This window comes from Otolemur garnettii, unplaced genomic scaffold, assembly GCF_000181295.1.
Source record: "Otolemur garnettii isolate 467f Iridium unplaced genomic scaffold, OtoGar3 scaffold00051, whole genome shotgun sequence".
Lineage (NCBI taxonomy): Eukaryota > Metazoa > Chordata > Mammalia > Primates > Galagidae > Otolemur > Otolemur garnettii.
In genome coordinates, this window is record NW_003852446.1 from 7,505,140 (window position 1) to 7,526,863 (window position 21,724).

The window sequence follows — 21,724 nt, forward strand, 5'->3', positions numbered from 1 at the left end:
CGGAAATGGAAGAACAGAATAGTCTTGGAGAGGCTACTCTCACTGTTCTCCAGAATCCCAACCTTCTGACAAATAAAGTTTGGTGGAACTGTCCGTGTTTCTGCATATTGGCTGACAGTGACAGGAGGCCAGACCCTCTTTATTCAGTAACAAGACCATTCATGGCTTTCTCTCCCCCATATTTTTAACCTCATCCTTTCCACTGGTATTCAAATCTCTCACATGTTCAGCAACAAGAAAAACAGAAACAACAACAAACATATGCACAAAAGCCAACCCCCAGACCTTCAGATCCGTCCTTTACCTTGTTCACTTCTCTCCTATCTTTGTTTTCTCTCTCATAGACAAACTCCTTGACTAGCTCGTCTGGACTTGCTAACTCCACTGCCCATGAACTCCTCACCCCACTACATCTGGCTTCTGTCCCCAGTCCTTTTCCTCTTCCAACATTCCCAGTCTTTTTGAGTGGGAACAGCATCTACCAAATTGCCCACCCATTTCTGAAGCCTAGGAGTTGATTTACCTCTCCCCACTTTCCTCTTCCCCCGACATAAAATGGATCTCCTGCTTCCATTGGTTTCAAATCTATCCACCTACTTTGTTCCAGCCCCCATTTCCCTTCTCTAATTGGAGAAGATATTGTTTCTCTTTCTATGTGAAGGTGATGGGCCCATGTATGTGTGTCGCTACATGATGAGGTCATAAAGACTTAGGGGTGCTGGTGACTGCAAAGGCCAAAGATTTAGGCCCTGTAGATTTTCTTGTCATTGTAATACTCTCCTATATAGGCTTTCTGTTTGAAATGGTGACTTCTGGATCTCTCAGTTGGTTCCCTTCTACTTCCCTGGCATATTCCTCTGATTATATTTTTAGGGGGGGCACCCATGTCACTCCTATAAGTTCTGAGCTGTCAACTGTAATTTTAGTGCTGCAGTCAGATCTGGGTTCTGAGCCTTAGTAGCTATATGAGCTTGAGCAGATCATAAACTCTCCTGACTCTTAATTTCCTCATCTGTCAAATAAATGGCTTCCCCTAGATTGGTGGATCTCAAATCTGGCTGCACATTAGAGTCACCTGGGAAACTTTTAGACCTCCCTGTGCCCAGGCTGGACCTTAGACCAATGACATCAGTATCTTAATGCCCAGGCCTCAGGATTGAAACTTTTTTTAATTTAAAAATTAGTTTGCCAGGAATTTTTTGGTAAGTTTCCTGAAAGATCTCAATGGGCAAACAAGATTGAGAGCCGCTGACTTAATGATTTTTAAAGGACCTTTGCTATTACATCAGTTTATGTTTTGAACACGTCCTAATCCCAAGTTGAAGTTTCTCTTCTTTTAATGTTTTACTAAGTTGGGAAGAAATAGCTGTGAAGCTCCCCCCACCCCCTTCCATCTGCTGTTTGTTCTTATTTACATACGATGGAACTTAGCCCACTGATTTACAGCTCTGGTTCCCTTACAACTGTTATTGAACTGAAAACATAGTTGAAACTTATTAAACAGAAAAAAAAATTATTTTGAGCTCTGTGCTGACAATTCATTACAGAACCAAGGGAACATTTAAACTTTGTTCCTTCTAGAATCAACATTAATGATTGATTTACAATCCCATAATCTTAAGTGAAGAAGTTAATTGTGGGGCCAAACTCAGTATTTATCGTTTCTTGGGTGTCCTATTGAGAACTCAAAGCATCGCTGCAGGAGAAAGGGATTTCGAGTGGTTTGCACCCATAAATAGACAGCACCTCCTCCCACTGTTACGGGTGGAGGCATTAAGTGTCATCCTCTTTTCCTTCAGTCCTCACTCTTCTGGCTCTCAGACACAGACAGCAAAGCCGGGACATACCTGTCCTCACTGTGGGCGTGGCTGTACTATCCAAATGCTTTGGAACAGGGCTTTCAGAAAACACCCTTTCTGCAGCAGACCCAGTTAGAACTACCACTTTAGATGTGAAATAGCTGTTTTTTCCTGAGCTGCCAAGGAGTAGAGAGATGAGCAGGAAGAAATAATACAGAGCAGCCGAACATTTGGTCTCACCAGTGGCACTGAACTTAGAAAGAATGGGTGTCCTGACGCAAGTCTGATTTCTGGTGGTGAAGTGTCCTTTGGGGTTGCCGGCTCTCCCTCCTGTTTCTCTCTTACCAGTATCTCTTTCAAATATGTGTTCACTGTCTTCAGCCTCTTTGGAAGAGACAATGCAGGTCTCTGCCTGGCTCTCTCAGTCCCTTATTAAATGACTGAAATTAGTTGCTACCTTGATAAGGGTGAAGTAATTCAGTAGCTATAGACAGGTAAGTTACTAGTTTGTCATAACCGTCTGCACATTTCTCTCTATTTATTTGCTTATTTTAATTTGTTTCACTTAAAATCAATCTTTTCTTTCATAACATACGTTTACTTCTTGGCTTCATTTACATTTTATTTATTTATTTTTTATTGGTTCGGGTTCATTGAGGGTACAGAGAATTAGGTGACACTGCCTGCATTTGTTAGGTAAAGTCCCTCTTATAGTTGTGTCCCACTCCCAAGCAGTGCACCATATACTGTCACCCCCATCCTACTCCTTCCCCTCGTCACCCCCTTCTCTTGTTCCCTCAGCCCCCACTTTGAATTGATTTGAGTTTTCCTCTTGTGTGGGCACGTATTAGACTGTCTACTGGCTTCATATTAAAATTGAGTACATTGGATTCTTGCTTCTCCAGTCTTATGATGATTTACTAAGAAGAACGTGTTCCAACTCTATCTAGGTTAATACAAAAGACGTAAAGTCTCCATCTTTTTAAATGGTGTATTCCATGGTGTACGTATACTTGTAGCTTGTTAATCCATTCTTGGGTTGGTAGGCATATAGGTTGTTTCCACATCTTGGCAATTGTAAATTGAGCTGCAATAAACAGTCTAGTGCAAATATCCTTATGATAATATGATTATTTATTTATTTATTTATTTTTTGAGGCAGAGTCTCACTCTGTGCCCTGGGTGAGTGCTATGGTGTCATAGCTCTCAGCAACCTCAAACTCTTGGGCTCAAGCGATCCTTCTACTTTAGCCTACTGACTAGAGGGGACTATAGTTGCCTACCACAATGCTGGGCTAGTTTTTCTATTTTTAGTAGAGATGGTGTCTCATTCATGCTCAGGCTGGTCTCGAACTCTTGAGCTTAAGCAATCGATCCACCTTGGCCTCCTAGAGTGCTCTAGGATTATAGGCCTAGGCCACTGTACCTGGTCCTCATGTATTTATTTTATATCTAGGCTATCAAATTATTCCCATGGAAAGGTTATATTTTTGTGGTAGGAAAATAAATTTTGCTGGAGTTTGGAGTTGAGCTGAAAGAACAACTTTCTCACCATGCTGAGCATTTCTCATGCAAGCCGATTTTGGCCCAGAAGAAAACACTGCGCCCTCAGGGCGCAAGAGCCACTTTACCCTCAGGGCATAAGAGCCATCACACCCTCAGGGCATTGGATGCACCACACCTTCAGGACTCTACAGGCATCACGCCCTCAGGGTGCAAGTGCCACGGTACCCTCAGGGCACTAGAGGAGAATGGAAGAAAAAGTATCCAATGTACACAGCCCTGATTTGAAACTAATTTATAGCTTTCATAGGAAAGATATAACCTAATTATAGCCTTAGAATATGGGGAGGGGAGGATTTTGGAAGGGGAGAAGGTGGATGAATCTTTCTAAAAGCAGAGTATGAATTTCTTAATAACTAAGAAAATGACATGAAGGCTATGTTAACCAGTTTGATGAGAGTATTTCAAATTTTATATGAAAACACCATACCCCGTGTTTTCATATAAATTTTATATGAAATCACTGTCCCCCGTGATTGCATTAATGTACACAGCTATGATTTAATAATAATAAAAAAAAGGAACCTTGTCTGCAGCTTCTCAGCTTTGAAACTGACTCTTTGAATATTTTCTTGTAGATGGAGGAATTGATTGAAGGTGTTCGCTGGGCCTTTATTGACATGCTGGAGAAAGAAAACGAGTGGATGGACACAGAAACAAAAAGAAAAGCCACAGAAAAGGTAAGAATTTATTTTGATTAAAAATATGACTTTTGGTTTAATTGATTTTCATTCTTGACATTGATTGTATATTTGGTTTTTATATTGACTGAGCTGTTGACTCTGAATGACCCCGGGGTTAGGTGTCTGCTTTTAGATGAATATATAGATTTTATCACCAGGAGGTAACATAAAATAAGACTTGACTTTTTCCTTTTTTTTTTTTTTTTACTGTATTTTCAAACCTGTAAATTCAGCTTTTAATTCAGCATTTTCCTCTCCTAATTTCTGTCTGTAAGAGCCAAATGGCTTGCTGCTTGGTGAATTTTGTCATAAGCCATCACTGGGTATGGCAGAATACATAGCATTGGGGAGCCACTGGGAGCTGTTGGCAGAAGAGCCTTCAAGACATAGAGGAGCAGAAAACTTACAGTGGTCATGGGTCCTTCTGTTCTGTACATGATGTGTGCAGAACTTCCTGGGGCAAATTCTTTCTTGTAACCAGACAGCTCTACTTCCTTAATTCATCATTTTGCACAAAATGACCCAAATAACGTGTTTGTGAACTGCAGACCAGTGGTAGACCATTGTGTAAGAGTACAAAACTATTTGCTAAAAGAAGTGGATACTCTGGGCCTTGCAAAATTTTAGGATACTATGCAGCAAGCTAAGGGAATAAATGGAAAACGTATTGGCAGTCATCCTGTTTAGGAAGCAAGAATGGGAGCCATCTTGGATTTGAGGTATTCTGATGGAGCCAGTGCTCAAGTGGGTAGGACATACCTGCTGCACATTAAGGGATGCCACTCTGCAGCTAGGAGACTGAAATTAGGAGCATTTCTTCTTTTGATAGGTATTTTTGAGATCTTTCTGATGATAGCAGTCCCCTGGGTGTCCATCCATGTTCCTGCTTTCTGGACTCCTCACCAGCAAGGTCTGGTTTAGTGCATCAAGGGAAGGGTAGAAGCTGAACATTTGAGATTTAACCAGTCTTTGAGGTGATTGTTACCACTAGGCAGGCCTGGGGAACACGTCATACTGAGCACAAGTATTTTTTGCCTTATGGTCAAGAAACAAAGAGGGTGACATTCTGGGCATGCATAACCTTGTCATAATTAGGACCTGCAGAGTTTCAGCAAGGATATTTTTCTAGAGCTTGAAACTCCTGAGATGGATAAACACTGCCATAGATACTTTTGTCGACAGATGTGAAAAGGCTGTACAGTGTTTGTAGTAAAGAAAGAACTTGAGTGGTGGGTGGGGAGGGAGTGTTGGAGGAAGACAAAGGGTAAGTTTGATTCCCCCCACCTCCTTGAAAACCTGTCAGAGCTGTTTTAAATCATGTAAGGCACGAGCTGATCATGGGCTGTGATGGGAAGCTCTCCAGATGGTAAACAACTTTCAACACCAGCATATTGTTTTTTGAAGGCTTTCATTATTTGCTGAGCTAGCTTGTGATATCTGGAACAGGATGCGTCTTGCACTGGGCAGTGAAAGGCTCAGTGTATTAGGAGCTCTTTATCCTAGCCTGACCCCTCGTGGACTGAAGGGGAGGGTGTATGCATGAATTAGCACTGGGCCACCAGGGTGGAGCGTGTGTAGCCTCTGTGTTAGGAATGGCTGGTACCCCGGGAATGATCTAGGAACTGCAGTCTTCTTTGGGCAGCATGGATTATGTTTGCCTCAGGGAGCTCTTCCGAGTTGCATAAGGGAGTGGGGTACTTTACTGTTGGGCCTTTTATGTAAGTGGCCCATGGGTTCTTCTTGAAGGAAGATTATTCCCGGTCCTTCTAATATTAGACGTGTTCCTGTTTGCCCCCCGAGTTGCTCTCCAATCTTCTATTTTATTTCATTGAGAGCTGTCAGTTTTTCTTCTAAAAGTTCTCTTTGAACACTCTGCTTTCTTTGAGCTGAGCTCAACTTGCCAGGAACTCTGCTAGTTCAACGACAGGTACAGATATCAAAGGCAATTGTTCAACGGTATCTCACTAGGTTCCCCGATATACCTTGTATTTCAGAGTTAATAGCAGTTCCTTTAATGAAAAGCAAGAAAGAGGGACGTTGTCCAAGAATTTCCAGTAGTTCTCTGAGGTGGGTCCTGCCCTGGACCCCAGAAGATGTACATTTCCTTTTTCAAAATCAAACGAACGTGCAGTTCTGGAAATGACCTCTGGGTGGAGCTCGTAGTACTCACAAAGATCACCTAGGGCGCTGAAGACTTTTGCGCAGTTTTCTACTCTGGGGTTTGTTTCTGAAAAATTATTTTTTTTTCTTGCCCTTTTTCTGTGCTGTCCTCAATTTGATTGCCTTTTAATAGTCAACAAGAAGCGAGAAGCTCTGCCTAATAATTCCTTGAATCTTCGATGGAAATCTCTGACTAGCTTAGGGCTTTGTCTTTCTGATACGGGAGTAGCCCCTGCATTAAGAAAGGATTTGCCTGCATTTGAAGTGGAGGTGAATAATTTGCCTGCTCTTCCTGGTATGACTTGGCACTGTTCTTTGGGCATGTGTTGTATGCAGTATATCACCCAGGCGGAAGGTTTCTCATCAATAATAGTGCCCACACTGGGCCAATGCTGAGTCACTTGGCAACCCATTGGGAAGGCTGGAAAAATGTTCTGATTTGCGAGGGCGAGAAGCTTTACTTTTCCTCACCATGAAGCTCCGGACTGCAGCTAATTACAGCACCTCCTAAGCGGTGTAGACCTCAGCACTCCATAGGGACTGACCTGAACCGGACAGGTCCAGGCACCTGCCGTGGTCTGAGGCCGAACGCCTTGGCTTTTGTGGCAGTGACCCCATCTCAAAATGGAAGTGTGTGGATATGCCTTTGTCATGTTCTTTGCAAGGAGCAATCACTGTGAAAGATAAATGAGGATGCCTCTGCTCCCGTGAAGGGTAAATTTGTTATCTCTGTCTCCCTGCCTTTGCCTGCTCATCTCTTAAGAGGTCACCGAGTGATTTTTGCGTTGTGAAACTGACGGTGTGGGATTCAAGTGGACATTTAGTGTTGTGACCATAAGCACCGATTTTGGTTTAGGAGTCTGGTTCCCTGCAAACGTGTGTGCTCTTACTGTAAACAAGCAGCAAAGGACAGGAGGCCTGTTATTCTGGTTATCCTAGCTGTTCAATGAATGCAAAGTGATACAAAATGATTTTAGGGGTGCCTTTGAGAGGATTTGCCCCTTCCAGAACAGCGAAGGGGCATCTCAAGGTCACTACATAACGATGCTGAGGCCTGGAAGGACAGGGACTTAGCACTGCCTTCCCCCACCCTGGCGGGCTCTGTGTCGGGTCATGAGGAGCAGCTCCCTGAATTTGGCCCTTCCCCAGCTGGATTGGCTTGTGTAGCCCAAAGCTGGATCCCTTTGGAAACATTTGTTTGTGCTTTTTGCCCCAGGAACCTAAACTCAGCCATACCCAGAGAAGAATACCAGGATGAGACTCGCAGGGAGGTAGCATCCAAGGCTGTTGTCAGGGAGCGGCCTTAATCTTGGCCACAGCACCGTGCAGAGATGTCTGCTACATGGTCCCAACTCTACTGGGGCAGGTGACGCCCATGCTTTGAGTGATGTGGGAAGGGTTTGCTTGCAGAGGGCAAAGCCGAGGAGTAGCTCACCACCTCTTTGGTGTTGTCTCTCATCCTAGGTATCGGATTTCCCTGAGGTACAGTTTGTATCAGCCAGTCAGGGCAGTGCCAGCAGCACCTGGGAACTTGTTAGACTGCAAATTCCTACCCTGCCCGCCAACTACTGAGCAGTGCAGTGTGTGTATGTGTGGGCGCTCCACAATCTGTGTTTGTCCAGACCCTCCAGCCCTCCAGGTGATTCTGCAGCAGGGTCAAGTTTGGAAACCCCGCCCATGCCCTTCACTGCACACCGGTCTGCCTTCCAACTGCAGGCTTCTGTGGTTTGCCTGAAAACCCGTTTTCTCCACCGGAGGCTGGGTTGCTGCTCACATGGGGGGCCTGAAGTCTGGGGAGTGACCACACCCTCTGCCGCAGATCCAACAATTGACAGGAATTGGTGTGTGCAGCCTCAGCTCCCCCGTCGTTCTAATGTATGTTCCACGTGGGCTCCCAGCAGGCTTGAGCTGCCTGAGCAGATAACCTTGGCTGACTGTTTTCTGTTCTCGCCTCCCTGCCCTGCTCCCCTACCAGTGTTTCTTTGCACCTCCCAAATGAACTGCTTGCACTTGATCCTTGTCTTGGGGTCTGTTTCTGAGGATCCCCAACTAGCACATAGCCCCTGGGGTATGCTCTCGTCCCGTGCTTCCTTGCCTTTAAGGGGACGACACGTTTCACCGCATCCAGATGCCAGCACTACTTTAGCAAACGCAATTCCACAGACATTTCTAGCCCACTAATGACACGCCAGGTGCTGGGCTGGGATTCAGGCTCCGAGATGCAGTCTCTTTTCTGCAGGGACTGTCACACTCCTAGGGGAGCTGGGAGAAGTGTTAATGTGGCCCCAGGAGGCTTCTGAGCAGCTCAGACACACTGTGGGGGCACCTTATGTGGGGACTGCCCTGTCTTCCTCTGCTGTGTTCCCAGATCTTGTCACTGCCTGGGTCCTGTAGCCTACGTTTCCTCTTCCCCACTTGCTAATCCCACCACCACCACATCCATCTGTCACCTCCCCTGGTACGGGTACCTTCACTCTTACTTCATCTCACTATTCATTTTAAATTGTTTTGGAGGAGAAAAGAAAGGGAAGGAGTTTTGTCAGAAGATCTCCTTGCCCTTCCCTGTTACGGATTCTGGTGTATTTGCATAACTACTCACGAATGCAGTCACCTGGCTTCCTGTAGCCACCCCAGGGCTCATCAGGGACACCGACTGACAAGACAGCATGCAAACCACTGGCCCCGGCTCCCTCTCTCCCTCCCTTCCATGTGTTGCCATCCTTAGCTTGCGCCATGTCTCCTAGCCTCTCTCACACACGTCCAGGCCAAGAGCATGCCCTCAACAGGAAGTACAGTGTAGACCAGTGATTTTCAGCTGGTATGCCGTGAAAGGTTTTAAAGATCATTAATTAAATTTTTTTGAAAAAAGTTCAAAGCCCAGTAAGTATGTTCTTTTTTTAAACTCTTTTTTTGATCAACATAATTTAAGTGTACCACAGAAGTTTTAGCTATAGGTTCAAGTGTGCTGTGAGATTTAAAAAAAGGTTGAAAAGCATTCGTGTAGAGGTTAGGAGTATACACTGAGAAAGACTGCCTCGTTTCCAAGTGACCCTACACCCACCTTAGCTGTATGACACTTTGGAAATGACTTGATCTCTTCTACCCTCAGTTTTCACATCTGTAAACTGGGGAGATTCATCCCTACCTCAGAGTTTTGTCATGCAGATGAAGGGAGTGTATACCTAAAGTGCTTAGAAGAGTTCTAGGAGCCTGAGAAAGGCTCTCCAAGTTGTCAGTCAAGTCTCTTCCAAACTGCCATCCTCGGGGTAGGAGGCTTTGACTGGACTGGCTGGTGAGAGGAGGGAGGAGGGAAGTGAGCTTCAATTCGTGCATCTGGGTCACTGTGTTTTCCTATTTGTTAGGAAGGTGGGTAGCATGAGCCCATGGTTTGTTAGTCCTTCTCAGCTCTCAGATGCTCTGGTGCTCCATGTCACAAGAGTGCTCCCACTTCCCCCTCCTGCGGGTTGGTGTGACAGTGAGCAACCCCTCCTGAGAGGCAGTCGAGGGGTGCATTGCTTTTCTCTGGTTTTGGATTTTCTGGTTTTGACAAATTCAGTATTATCTTTATGCTGTACATTTTAAACAGAAAAGCACGTATCTGATATCAGTGGGAGACTGATACATGTATTTATCCAAGGTGTGTCACACCTGATATCTTACTGCAGGGAGTGTGAGTTTCCATGTCTTACTCGAAAGCCTCACGTTAGTGTTGTTTGGGGGGCTGCTTTCAGTCGCTCCTACTCACGCTTGAGCGTGCATCTGCACCATCCGGAGAGCTTGTTAAAACACAGATTGCCAGCCGCCCTCCCAGAGTCTCTGGTACAGTAGGTCTGAAGTGAGGCCTGGGAGTATGCATTTCTGACATGTTCTCAGGTGTGCTGTTGACCTGGGACTGACATTCTGAGAACTCTAGGTGGTTACAGGTAAAAATTTCCTCACGCCAAGGCTGTGTTGATGGAACAGGCTAATTAATATTGATTAAGTGATCCCTTCCTCTTAACTCTTACCCAGTCCTCTTTTCACCGTTGCTTCCAAGGAGGTGTCCTGAGTGAGTACTGGGACACTCAGGATCCAACCAGGCCACCTAGTCCATTGTTGCTGCCTCTGCTAACGGCTCCTTTTTGGTCACTTCTGCCCTTTGACTCCAAGTCTGTCCCCAGGGGCTATGTGAACTAAGTCTTCCCCATAAAAACTCTTCCAATATTTGAAGATGTTTAAATGTTTTTCTATTTCAGATACAATGTCTTTAATGCTCCTCAAACATTATATGCCCTAGATGTTATAAATGCTTCACAGATACTAACCACCTCAATGCCACTATATATATATATGTAAATAATATATATATAAAATATATATAAATGATTGTATATCACAGCATTAGCAGAGCAGGAGATATGTGAAGGCCATCCTATTTGCGCGAGGTAGGTACAATTTTTTTTTTACAGATGAGGAAACAAACACAGAGAGAGCAAGCAGACTCACTCCAGGTCACATAGCCAGTAGGTGGCAGAGCTGGGACCCTGTCCCTGGCAGTCTGGTTTCAGTCTGTGCTTTTTTCCACAATGCCGGTGCCTCTTCAAGTGTGGTCCCTAGACCAGCAGCATCAGTGTCATCAAGGGCTAGCCAGAAATGTATATTTTGGCTCGATCCCAGAGCCATAGACTCGGATTCTGGGAAGGCACCCAGGACCCTGCATTTGAATAAGCCCTCCAGGTGATTCTGATGCAGCCCCAGGGTGAGAAGCCCCGCTCTGGGCTGTGGTCTGACGCCTCATCACGTTGGCTGCTGTCCAGTTTTCAACATCTTCTTCTAAAGGTTAAATTCAAGGCCAAACACAATATCCTAGATAGAGTCCAACTCACACAGCACAAAGGGAATATTATTCCTGCCTTTGTTTTGCATACAAATTAGATGAAAAAATCCAAAGTTTATGTTATGGCTATCTTTTCCTCTCGGCCATGTCACTGTTGGCTCATAACGAATTTCCAGTCAGTTAATTTCTAGGTCTTTTTCCCCTCCTCTAGGAACTGCTGCTAAGCCATGTTGTTCTGCTCCTAAAATTGGCATGAAAAAAATCCTCAGCCCAGAACTTCACATTTATTCTTCTTAAAATCTATTTGGTTGTTTTGGTTCATGGATCTGGCTTAAAAAATATATTTGGGCTCTTCTGCACGCTTATTTTCGCTATAAAAGTCTATGGTCATTAAAGAAAATTTGGAAAGGGAAGTTCAACAGCAGAATGAAAACAAGTGCTGCTGGTTGCACGACCCAGACATAGCCACTGCTAACATTTTGATGTATTATTTGGATTTTTTTCTCCTATACATAGGCTTTAAAAAGCATTCTCAAATGGTGCTGTATATATACATTTTGATTCCTACTTTTTTTCTCTTAACATTGATATTATAAGCCTTTCTCCATTCCTTATAAAACAATATTCACTACCATTCCATATTTGTCCAGTGATTGTCCAGGAGATTACTTAAACATTTCTCTATTTCTCTGAACATCGGGCTAGTCTAGATATTACTGTGATCAACATCTTTTGCAGAATGCTTTCCACCCCAATTTAGGGCTATTTCCTTTCGAACAGCATCTCAGGTAATCTTTAACAATGTCAAGTCTTCCGCTCGGTGTTTCCATCTTTATATCATTCGTACTTTGGTAAATGCTGTTGTTTGCTTTTGTTACTTTCCTAGGTTATTCATGAGTACACTCACAAAATGGAACCAGAATCAGCTCATTGGCCCATCCTTCGGAAATACCCTTCCACCAGATTTATCTATTGACAAAAGATTTTCATGGAAAAACTGGTGTGTGGCAGGTATTTTGTTAGGTGCTAATCAATTCACTAACCACCAGATTTATAGTCTGGTTGGTCTACTTTGGATGAACTCCATAGAACTAGCATCTAATTTCTCTGTTTTGCCTGCAAGGAGAGCATGAGATATTTAGCAATGCCTTGATGCCATTCAGTTATAGCAGTTTAGGCCTTTATTTGGTAGAGTGATCTATTGTTCATTTAAAAAGGGGAAACCTGAGGAAATAAGCAAAACTTCACTGGGTTCTCATCCTTTCTGAGGTCTCGTGTTATCTAGGTGCAGATGACATTATTCTCTGGGGACAGCCAGCTATTCAGACCACCAAACTAGAAATCTCGGTCTTCCCTCCCAGGTAACGTGTAAACACAGATCCTGTTGATTCTTTCTTGCAAACAGCTTTTAAATTTATACATTTCTGTTTTAGTTCTTCTGCCCTTAGTTGCTTCTTATGCTTTCCCCCCTTATTTGGTTTTTATTGAACTATTTTAAAATGAATAATTCAGCAGCATTTAGCACATTCATAATGCTGCCTTACCACCACCTCTATCTGGTTCCAAAGCATTTTCATCACCCCCAAAGGCAAGTTCACACCCATTAAACAGGCACTCCTCATCCCCTCTACGATAGCCACTGGCAACCCCCAATCTGTATTTTCTTTCTATGGATTTCCATATTTTTGATATTTCCTATAAACAGAATCATACAATATGTAACCTTTGTGACTGGCTTCTTTCAGTTAGCATAATGTTTTGGGGAGTTCATCCACGTCGTAGCATGTATCACCTCACTTTTTAAAATTCATCTCCCCATTTTATAGTCTTGGAAAAAGAATAACAAAATGAACCCTTGTAGTATTTCTAATAGTGAGAACTTTTGTATCCTCTCTGACCTTTTTTTTTTTAAATTTCAAATTAATATGAGGGTACAAATTTCTAGATTACATTGCTTTCACTTCCAGGATAAAGTTCCAGTTATAAAAGAGCCCCTCACCCAGGGGGGTGTGTCACACACCCTCACAATGTACACCATAGGTGAGATCCTGCCTCCTGCCCTCCTTCCTTCTGCCAATAGTCCTCCCCACCCCTCCTCCCCACCTCTGTACTAGACTATATTTATTTTATTATTCATGTGACATATAATTGTTTATATTTTGGTTTCATATTAGTGTTGAGTACACTGGATGTTTATTTTTCCATTCTTGTAGTACTTTACTAAGAAGAATGTGTTTCAGCTCCATCTAGGTAAATGTAAAAGATGTGAAGTTGCCATCTTTTTTATGGCTAAATAGTATTCCATGGTATACATATACCATAATTTATTGATCCATTCATGGGTTGATGGGCATTTGGGTTACTTCTTCCATGACTTGGCAATTATGAACTGAGCCACAATAAATATTCTGGTGCAAAATGTCTTTGTGGTAAAATGATTTTTGTTCTTCTGGATACATACCTAGTAATGGGATTACAGGATCAAATGGAAGGTCAACTTTTAGTTCTTTGAGGATTCTCCATACTTCTTTTCAAAGAGGCTATATTAGTTTTCAAGCCCACCAGCAGTGTAGAAGTGTTCCCTTCTCTCCACATCCATGCCAGCATCTGCAGCTTTGGGACTTTGTGATGTGGGCTCTTTTCACTGGGGTTAGGTGATATTTCAGGGTGTTTTGATTTCTCTGGTGATTAAAGATGATGAGCATTTTTTCAAGTGTTTGTTGCCCATTCATCTGCTCTGACCTTTTGGAAATAGCATCCTAGTGTTTATTCATAGTGAAAAAACTACCCCCCAAATATAGGTTACTGAATTGAGGTGGTCCCTGTAAGGGAATGAACTATGTCTGACTGGTTAATTTTTTGTATTTTTGAAACATAATGTGGACCTGACACTCCATCTTTTGTCACTGGACAGACCTTAATAAGAACCACGGCTCTACCAAACACTAGCTGTGAGATCTTAGGCAAGATGCACATTTAGGGGAGCTCCATTTCCTTTCACATGAAATGGAAATAAATATCCTATCATTTTTACCGAGCGTTTGGGAGAATTAAACAAATAATCTATAACAGTGGCTAGCAGAGAGTAAAGGGTAAATGTTCCATGTTAGTAATGTGACATTTCATTTTTTCCCCAAGTTTTCTCTTTCTACCTCCTCGCCAAATAGTGTAATGCTCCATTATCGTCTCATAAAATAGGGAATGAAAAGGTCATGTCAATTACATTGTTTCCTTTGGGTAGAAGTACAAGATGGGATTTTGTTAACTTTGACTATTTAATATTTAAAAACATTTTATGGAAATTAAAAGTTGTACACAAAAATGGCAAACCTCCTGATGTACTCATCAGTCAGACTCAACAGTTAGTCATCGTTTGCCATTCTGGTTTCATCCACTCTTTACTCCCACCTGTTTTTATGCTTGACTTTTAAAGCTAATTTCATCCATGATGATATGAACATCATTTTACTGTGACTACTTCATAATATATCTCCAACAGACGAGGATCTTTTTTTTTTTTTTTTGAGACAGAGTCTCACTATGTTGCCCTCCATAGAGTGCTATGGTGTCACAGCTCACAGCAACCTCAGACTCTTGGGCTCAAGTGATTTTCTTGCCTCAGCCTCCCAAATAGCTGGGACTACAGGCACCCGCCACAACACCTGGCTATTTTTTTGTTGCAGGTGTCATTGCTGTTTAGCAGACCCTGGCTGGGTTCAAACCCACCAGCCCTGATGTATGTGGCTGGTCCCCTAACCACTGAGCTACAGGTGCTGAGCCTGTGAAGATCTTTAAAAACTAACCACAATGCTATTAACGTACTTGACAATAGTAACAAAAATGCCTTATTAGTATTCTGTGTATGTGCCATTTTTAATCATCTCAAAAATATTTGTTACTTTAAAAAAATAGTTCAAATCACTACCCCATCAAGGTCTACATATTGCAGTTAACAGGCACATCCCCCATGACTGCATTAATGTACACAACTATGATTTAATTAAAAAAATAAGAGCACTACTGCCCCTTATCTGTGAAATTCATTCAGTAAAGAAATAGGGTCGTTTCATAGAATTTTCACCACAATTTGTTTTGGCTAATTATATCCTAAGGTTGTCCTTTAACATCTTCTTCTGGCCCTTATACTTTCTGTAAATGGGTAGTTAAAGCTACAGGTTTGATTAGATTCAGGTTCTGTTTTCTTTGGTAAGAAGACTTCACTAATGGTTCTGTGTACTTGCTGTTGCATTCTGCAAGAGGCTCATGGTGCGGATTGTCGCATTTCCGGTGAGAAGGGAGATATGTGGGTTCAGATGTTGTCAGCCTGATCCTTCCACTTGAACTTCCCTGTGAACTTTCACCTCAGGTGCTGGTCTTCTTGTTTGACTGTGTTATTTGAATTACCTGGTGGCTCACTCCTGTAATCCTGGCACTCTGGGAGGCTGAGGTGGGTAGATAACTTGAACTCAGGAGTTTGAGGCCAGCCTGAGCAAGAGCAAGATCTCATCTCTACTAAAAATAGGAAAACTAGCTGGCGTCATGGTGGGCACCTGTTGTCCCAGCTACTCAGGAGGCTGAGGCAGGAGGGTCACAGAGTGAGACTCTGTCTCAAAAAAAAGTCCTCCAGATGCTCAGGCCATACTCCAGATGGATTATATCAGACTCTTTGGGACTGGGACACAGCGTTTTCTAAAGCTTCTCAGGAGCTGCAAACATATAGCCTGTGCTAAAGCCAATGACTTAATTTTTCATGGTCATTGCTAACACTGCACTGATACATGATTCCGTTAGGTGTCGCAGCTAGTGACTTTCAAATTCTGTCATCTGTCTGTATTTATTAGCTGGAATCTTTCTATAAAAAAGGATTTTCTCTTATTCACCATTTGATGATCCCACAATATTGTTTATGCAGGAAAGGTGGCATAAATGGCTTTCTCTTTATTAATTTTCATGAGTTGGTGCCCTTAACCCTTCCAGAGGTGCCCAAACAGTTTTCTTTTCAGTATCATAAACTCAGGGAAGTTTATGTATTTGAATATGCTTAAGTTTATCACAGTCCTTAGTCTGTGAAGCTCAAATTGTCCCACTTCGGCCAACACGAGACTCTTCCTTGAGGGAATTTTGACATGACCTCAGCTGTTTTTCACAGCATCTTTGCTTCCTGGCAGAAGATACGCTCTTTCATGTTTAACTTCTACTTAATCATAAACTGTTTGGAACAATTTATAAATCATTGCCTTAATGAACTCTTCTGTTAATGAGTAACATGTTGATTTTTTTTTCCAGTGGGGGAAGAGAGGCTGCTTACCAACTTGAAATACAAAGTTTCAGAGATAAGCAAATTTGCAGAAGTTTTTTTTTTTTTTTTGAGACAGAGTTTCACTCTGTCACCCTTGGTAGAGTGTGGTGGCATCACAGCTCACAGCAACTTCCAACTCTTGGACTTAAGTGATTCTCTTGCCTCAACCTCCCGAGTAGCTGGGACTACAGGTGCCTGCCACAACACATGGCTATTTTTGTTGCAGTTGCCACTGCCGTTTTTTTGCTGGCTGGGGCCGGGTTTGAACCCGCCACCCTAGGTATACAGGGCTGGCGCCCTACCCACTGACCCACAGGCACTGCCCTTGCAGAAGTTTTTGTTAGACGTTAGTGTGAATTAGCTTTTGTAAGGGGCACTAGCTCATATCAATGGAGGCACGTGCAATGTATACTCTATGGTTTTTGAAAATGTGCAGTGTTGCATTCTTACTGTTGATGATCAAAAATATAAGTATAAAACTAGTATATGACCATGTCGTACATCAACAAAATAATGCTAGTGTTGAGTTGCAGCATTAATTTGAAATATGTGGAACATACTTCAATGGGACTATATCAAAAGATGGAATTTGTAATAGTAAATACATAAAAATGTCAACAATATCAGCAATTGATAATAGGTTAAGCGTGTACTGTAAAAGTGTTTAGTTTTTTTAAGGGTAAGGGATTATTTTGGGTTGAAAGACTTGTTGGTTGTGGGGCTTTGAAGGCAATTGAGAAATGACATGATAGCCTCAGAATAAAATTCTGGAGGGTCAAAGAAGAGAGATGCCTTTTAAGAATTATAGAGCATATTTATTACTTTAATTTGTGGAATAAATGGGGGAGATTTAATGTTTTTTGGGAGGGGTCCCAATCTAGATTGAGCATTTTAAAAGTCACTTAAAAATCCATGTTCACTTCGGTTTAGTAAAACCAGCTGGTTTTGAAGTATTGATTTTTAATTTCAGAGGAAAAGTCTAGTAGGAATGTTCACGTTCTCTGTGTGTATTTTGTGTTTCTCTCTCTCTTCGGCCTAAGATGAAACTAATAGCCATGATGTGTCTGCTTCTCTGCTATCTCTGGGGCTGCATCTGCTGCTGTCAGCTGCTCCCTTGTTATCTGGCCGCTGGTCCTGCTCAGTCAGTTGTATGGGAATGTCAGTTCCATTAATAACCCCGGGGACCGGACAGGCAGATAGTGGAAAATGGGTGAAGAGAGAGAAATTGTATTTAACCCGATGTTCTGAATTGTCATTTCCTAGACCCAAGCATAGCTGGGTAAAGGCAGGCTGAGGGCGAGACAGCAAGTCTGTTTCTGACAGAATCTCACACATGAGCCAGAGAAACAGCCTGATACCAAGAGGAAGAAAGAGTGAAAGAAATTGGAGAAAAAGGCACATATTTGGAGTTGGGGGACTCAGAGGAAGCAGTGCTAGGAAGAAATGGCATGACTCAAGTATTCTAATAGAGGCTTTGACCACGTTATACAATACATTTATTTTTGATTTGAAATATTTTTGATGTTTCGCATGAATAAAATTCCTTTTTTGAAAAAAAAAATGGAGTTTATGGAAGAATTGATTGTTCATGGAAGATTTTGGAGTTTTGTGCTCTGTTTATTTGGTTTTGGATCAGTGAAAGGCCAGAGGGATGAGAGAAAGTTTTAATTTTCTTCATGCAAGTACAAGGACTTAGGTAGGTAGTGGATCTGTGTTTTGGTTATCTATTGCTACGTCATTAATCACCCCCAAAACTTTCTGGCATAAAACAAGTATTTTAATCATTTCTCAGGATTCTGTGGGTCAGCTGGGCTTGGCTGGGTGGCTCTTCTGCTGATCTCCCCTTGAGTCTGTCAGGCATTTGCGATCAGATGGTGGTTGTGGCTGTGCATCCCAGGTGGCTTCTTCACTCATGTGTCTGGCATTTCCGTTTTCCTCAGGTGACTTTGTACACAGGGTAGCATGGTACTCTTACAGGACAGCTAAGAGTATCAAGAGAAAGGAAGCAGAAGCTGCCTATCTTCTCAAAGTTTGCTCTTAGAAATCCCAGAATATTTGGCATGCTATATTCTCTTGGTCAAAGCCAGTCTTTATTTAAGGGCAGGAGAAATGGGCACAGAGGGAGGGGAGGAGTTGGTAGCCCTCTTTAGAAACTACCTACCTATAATCTGCATCCTTTGTTTCTTTCATCTGTATTCACTTTTCCTCCAATTATGTTAAAGAATTTTGAACTATCTTTACCTTCTCCCTTTGACACCTGACCACTGAGTATCATTACAATTTCTTTTTAAGACTTTTCATTGAGGCTCACATCTGTAACCCTAGCACTCTGGGAGGCCAACGCGGGTGGATTGCCTGAGTTCACAGGTTCAAGACCAGCCTGAGCAAGAGTGAGACCTCATCTCTAAAAAAGCCAGGTGTTGTGCTGGGCATCTGTAGTCCCAGCTATGTGGGAGGCTGAGGCAAGAGAGTTGCTTGAGCCCAAGAGTTTGAGATTGCTGCGAGCTATGATACTACTGTACTTTACTGAGGGCAATAAAGTGAGACTGTGTCTCAAAAAAAGAAAAAATATTTTTAATTGACAAATAATAATTGTATATATTTGTGGGGTAGAATGTGAATTTTGATGTATATACACATTCTAGAAAGATTCAAACTAATTAACATACCCATCACCTCACCAACTTATTTTACTGTGGTGAGGACATTGAAAATCTATTTTAAGCCATTTTGAAACATACAAAACATTATTAACTATAGTCACCATGCAGTGCAATACATCACTGAGACTTATTCCTTCAGTTTGAACCTTTGTACCCTTTGCTAAGAATCTCCTCTTTCCCCATCTACTCCCCTTCCCTAGCCTAGCTGCTGGTAACCACCTTTATTTCTATGAATTGCCTTTTTCAGATTCTGCATATAAGTGAGATCATAAAATATTTATCTTTCTATACCTGGCTTATTTCACTTAGTGGAATCCCCCCCCCCACCCGCTTGGTTAATTAGGTTACTATTTTTTTATTGACCAATCTTTTTTCCCCACTTAAGATCAGTATATACATTGACTCACAGAACTATTTGTGGAAGCCTAATTATTATTGGCGTCAGCCTTGGGACACCATGATCTTCCTACACAGGTGTAAGAAATTCCTACTAGGTTGTAAGTTCCAGAACTAGACCAGAGTATGAAGGGCTGACCCGTCGCAGTGGGCAAATCATTTTTCCAGTTTTATATTTGAAGTCCTTAGTAAATAAACTTACTTTTTGGTAGAGACACCTCCTCCCCTGACTTTGGTGATCCTGTACTCCATAACCCACAACTCTCAGGATTAGAAAGGGCTCTACTTCACTTTGTGTCCTGGCTGAGCTATGGTGAATGGGATAGGTCTACCCTCCACGTTATATGCTGTTCTCAGAACTGGCAGTTACAGTCCATGCTGATGAGAGCTTCCTTGCAGGGATTTGTAAGGATTAGAACTAATGAGTGAAATGGACCTGTCCCAGAGTAGAGTGGAGCCAAGGACAGTAGTGAGGTTGTGTCCCTTAGGATCACAGAACAGAGGCTTAGCTCAACTCTGATGTTAAATTATAAGGCTAATTTACATCTTTGTGGAAAAATTCAGCTTATTCTTCTAGGTCTTTGAAAATAAAAGTTAAGGTTTGGCAAAGTGATTTGTAATATGTCATGTTGCTTTTTTTTTTTTTTTTGAGGCAGAGTCTCACTATGTCACCCTCAGTAGAGTGCTGTGGCATCACAGCTCACAGCAACCTCAAACTCTTGGGTTTAAGCAATTCTCTTGCCTCAGCCTCCTGAGTAGCTGGGACTACAGGTGCCTACCACAATGCCTGGCTATTTTTTTCTTTTTGTAGTTGTCATTGTTGTTTAGCAGGCCTGGGCCGGGTTTGAATCTGCCAGTCCTAGTGTATGTGGCCAGTGCCCTAAGCACTGAGCTATAGGCACTGAGCCAGTCTCAACATTTTTTGACCAAACACTTGCTTCTTCCCTCTCTTCTTGGGCCGAATCTAAGGTAAGAATTAAATAGTTTTGTAGGAGGTTACTCAGTGGTTTTGTTGAATGATGAATAATTGATGATGACATTTAGGCTGTTGTTTACAAACAGCCCACATCATCTCATTGCTTTGTTTGAATATAGGTGGCCTTTCTGATTTCCCTCCCTAAACTGCCTTTTCAGAGCTCAAATTTGGTTTAAAATGTGGCTCATGGATAAGGTGACCAGATTTTAACATTGGCAAAGCGAGATACCATGGGGCGGGGCGGGGCCTGACAACAATGCAAACTTTGATAAACAGTTCTCCATAATCAGTTCTCAACAATTATTTGTTATTATTAAAGTTTAACATTATAAAATTAACAAAAATAATATAAAACACATATCCTGGTGAAATAGCCACATGGCAGCCAAAAACCGTATATTCCCTTCCTGTTCTCCCTTGTTCCCTAGCTTGTTGTGCATTCTTTCCCCAAATTGGGGCTTTTTAAAAACCCTGCAGGATGCAGGACAACTTGTTAAAAATTGGGACTGTCCCGCCAGAACTGGGACATCTGGTCACCTTATGGGGGGGGGGCTACTTGTTTGTTCCGGACAGTTTGACTCCTTCTGAGCTAATTGTCCTTGCCTAGAAGCGAGGGAGGGAGCCAGTCTCCTTCTGATACCTTGCCCAGGAGGGGAGTAGGGAGTTTATATTAGCCTTTTCATTTCCAAATGAAGTTACATTAACCTCTTCATTCCCAAATGGAGTTACATTAACCTCTTCATTCCCCAATGGAGTTACATTAACCTTTTCCGCAGCCGAAAACCATATATTCCCTTCTCATTCTCCCGCTGTTCCCTAGTTTGTCTTTCATTCTTTCCAAAAATCGGAACTTTTTAAAAACGCCGCAGGTCACAGAACAAACTGTTAAAAATCAGGACTGTCCCGCCAAAAGCGGGACGTCTGGTCACCTTACTCATGGACATCTCAGAATAAATAACCAGATCTGAACTATGAAGACAGAATGTGGCTTCAGGTCCCATTTCCTTGACCTGTGTTCTGACACTCACGTCTGAGGTTTAGTCTAAGAAGATGGAGACTGGTATTCTGGTTATCTGAGAAGTAGAAAGCAGAGAGGCACCTAGACGCATGCAATTTACCTTAAGATATGTCATGCTCTAGATGTGGCTAGTATGGTAGCAGAGTGAAGTGTTGCTGATAATATATTCTTACAAGGAGATAATGCAGGACCAAGTTGATAGCGTTTTGGAGGACCCAAATTTGGAACCAAGGGCTCATGTTTCACCTCATAGGCTTGTGCAGTAAGGCACAAGGTTCCTGGTCTGCTCATGGTGTATTTCTGCATTTCAAACTCCAAAGCCAGGCAGGCCTAAGCTTTAGGAAAGTTCTG

At 42.5% G+C, this 21,724-nt stretch overlaps 1 protein-coding gene across 2 annotated transcripts in view; it reads left to right on the plus strand.

The window, feature by feature from the left end:
* The window catches only part of PHEX (phosphate regulating endopeptidase homolog X-linked), a 206,293-nt gene that overhangs the window by 100,666 nt on the left and 83,903 nt on the right, over positions 1 to 21,724 (plus strand). For both annotated transcript variants that reach the window (XM_003791908.2, XM_012806412.1), the window contains exon 12: positions 3,941 to 4,042. In XM_003791908.2, the coding sequence (XP_003791956.1) occupies positions 3,941 to 4,042 (102 nt within the window). The remainder of the gene's footprint in view (positions 1 to 3,940; positions 4,043 to 21,724) is intronic.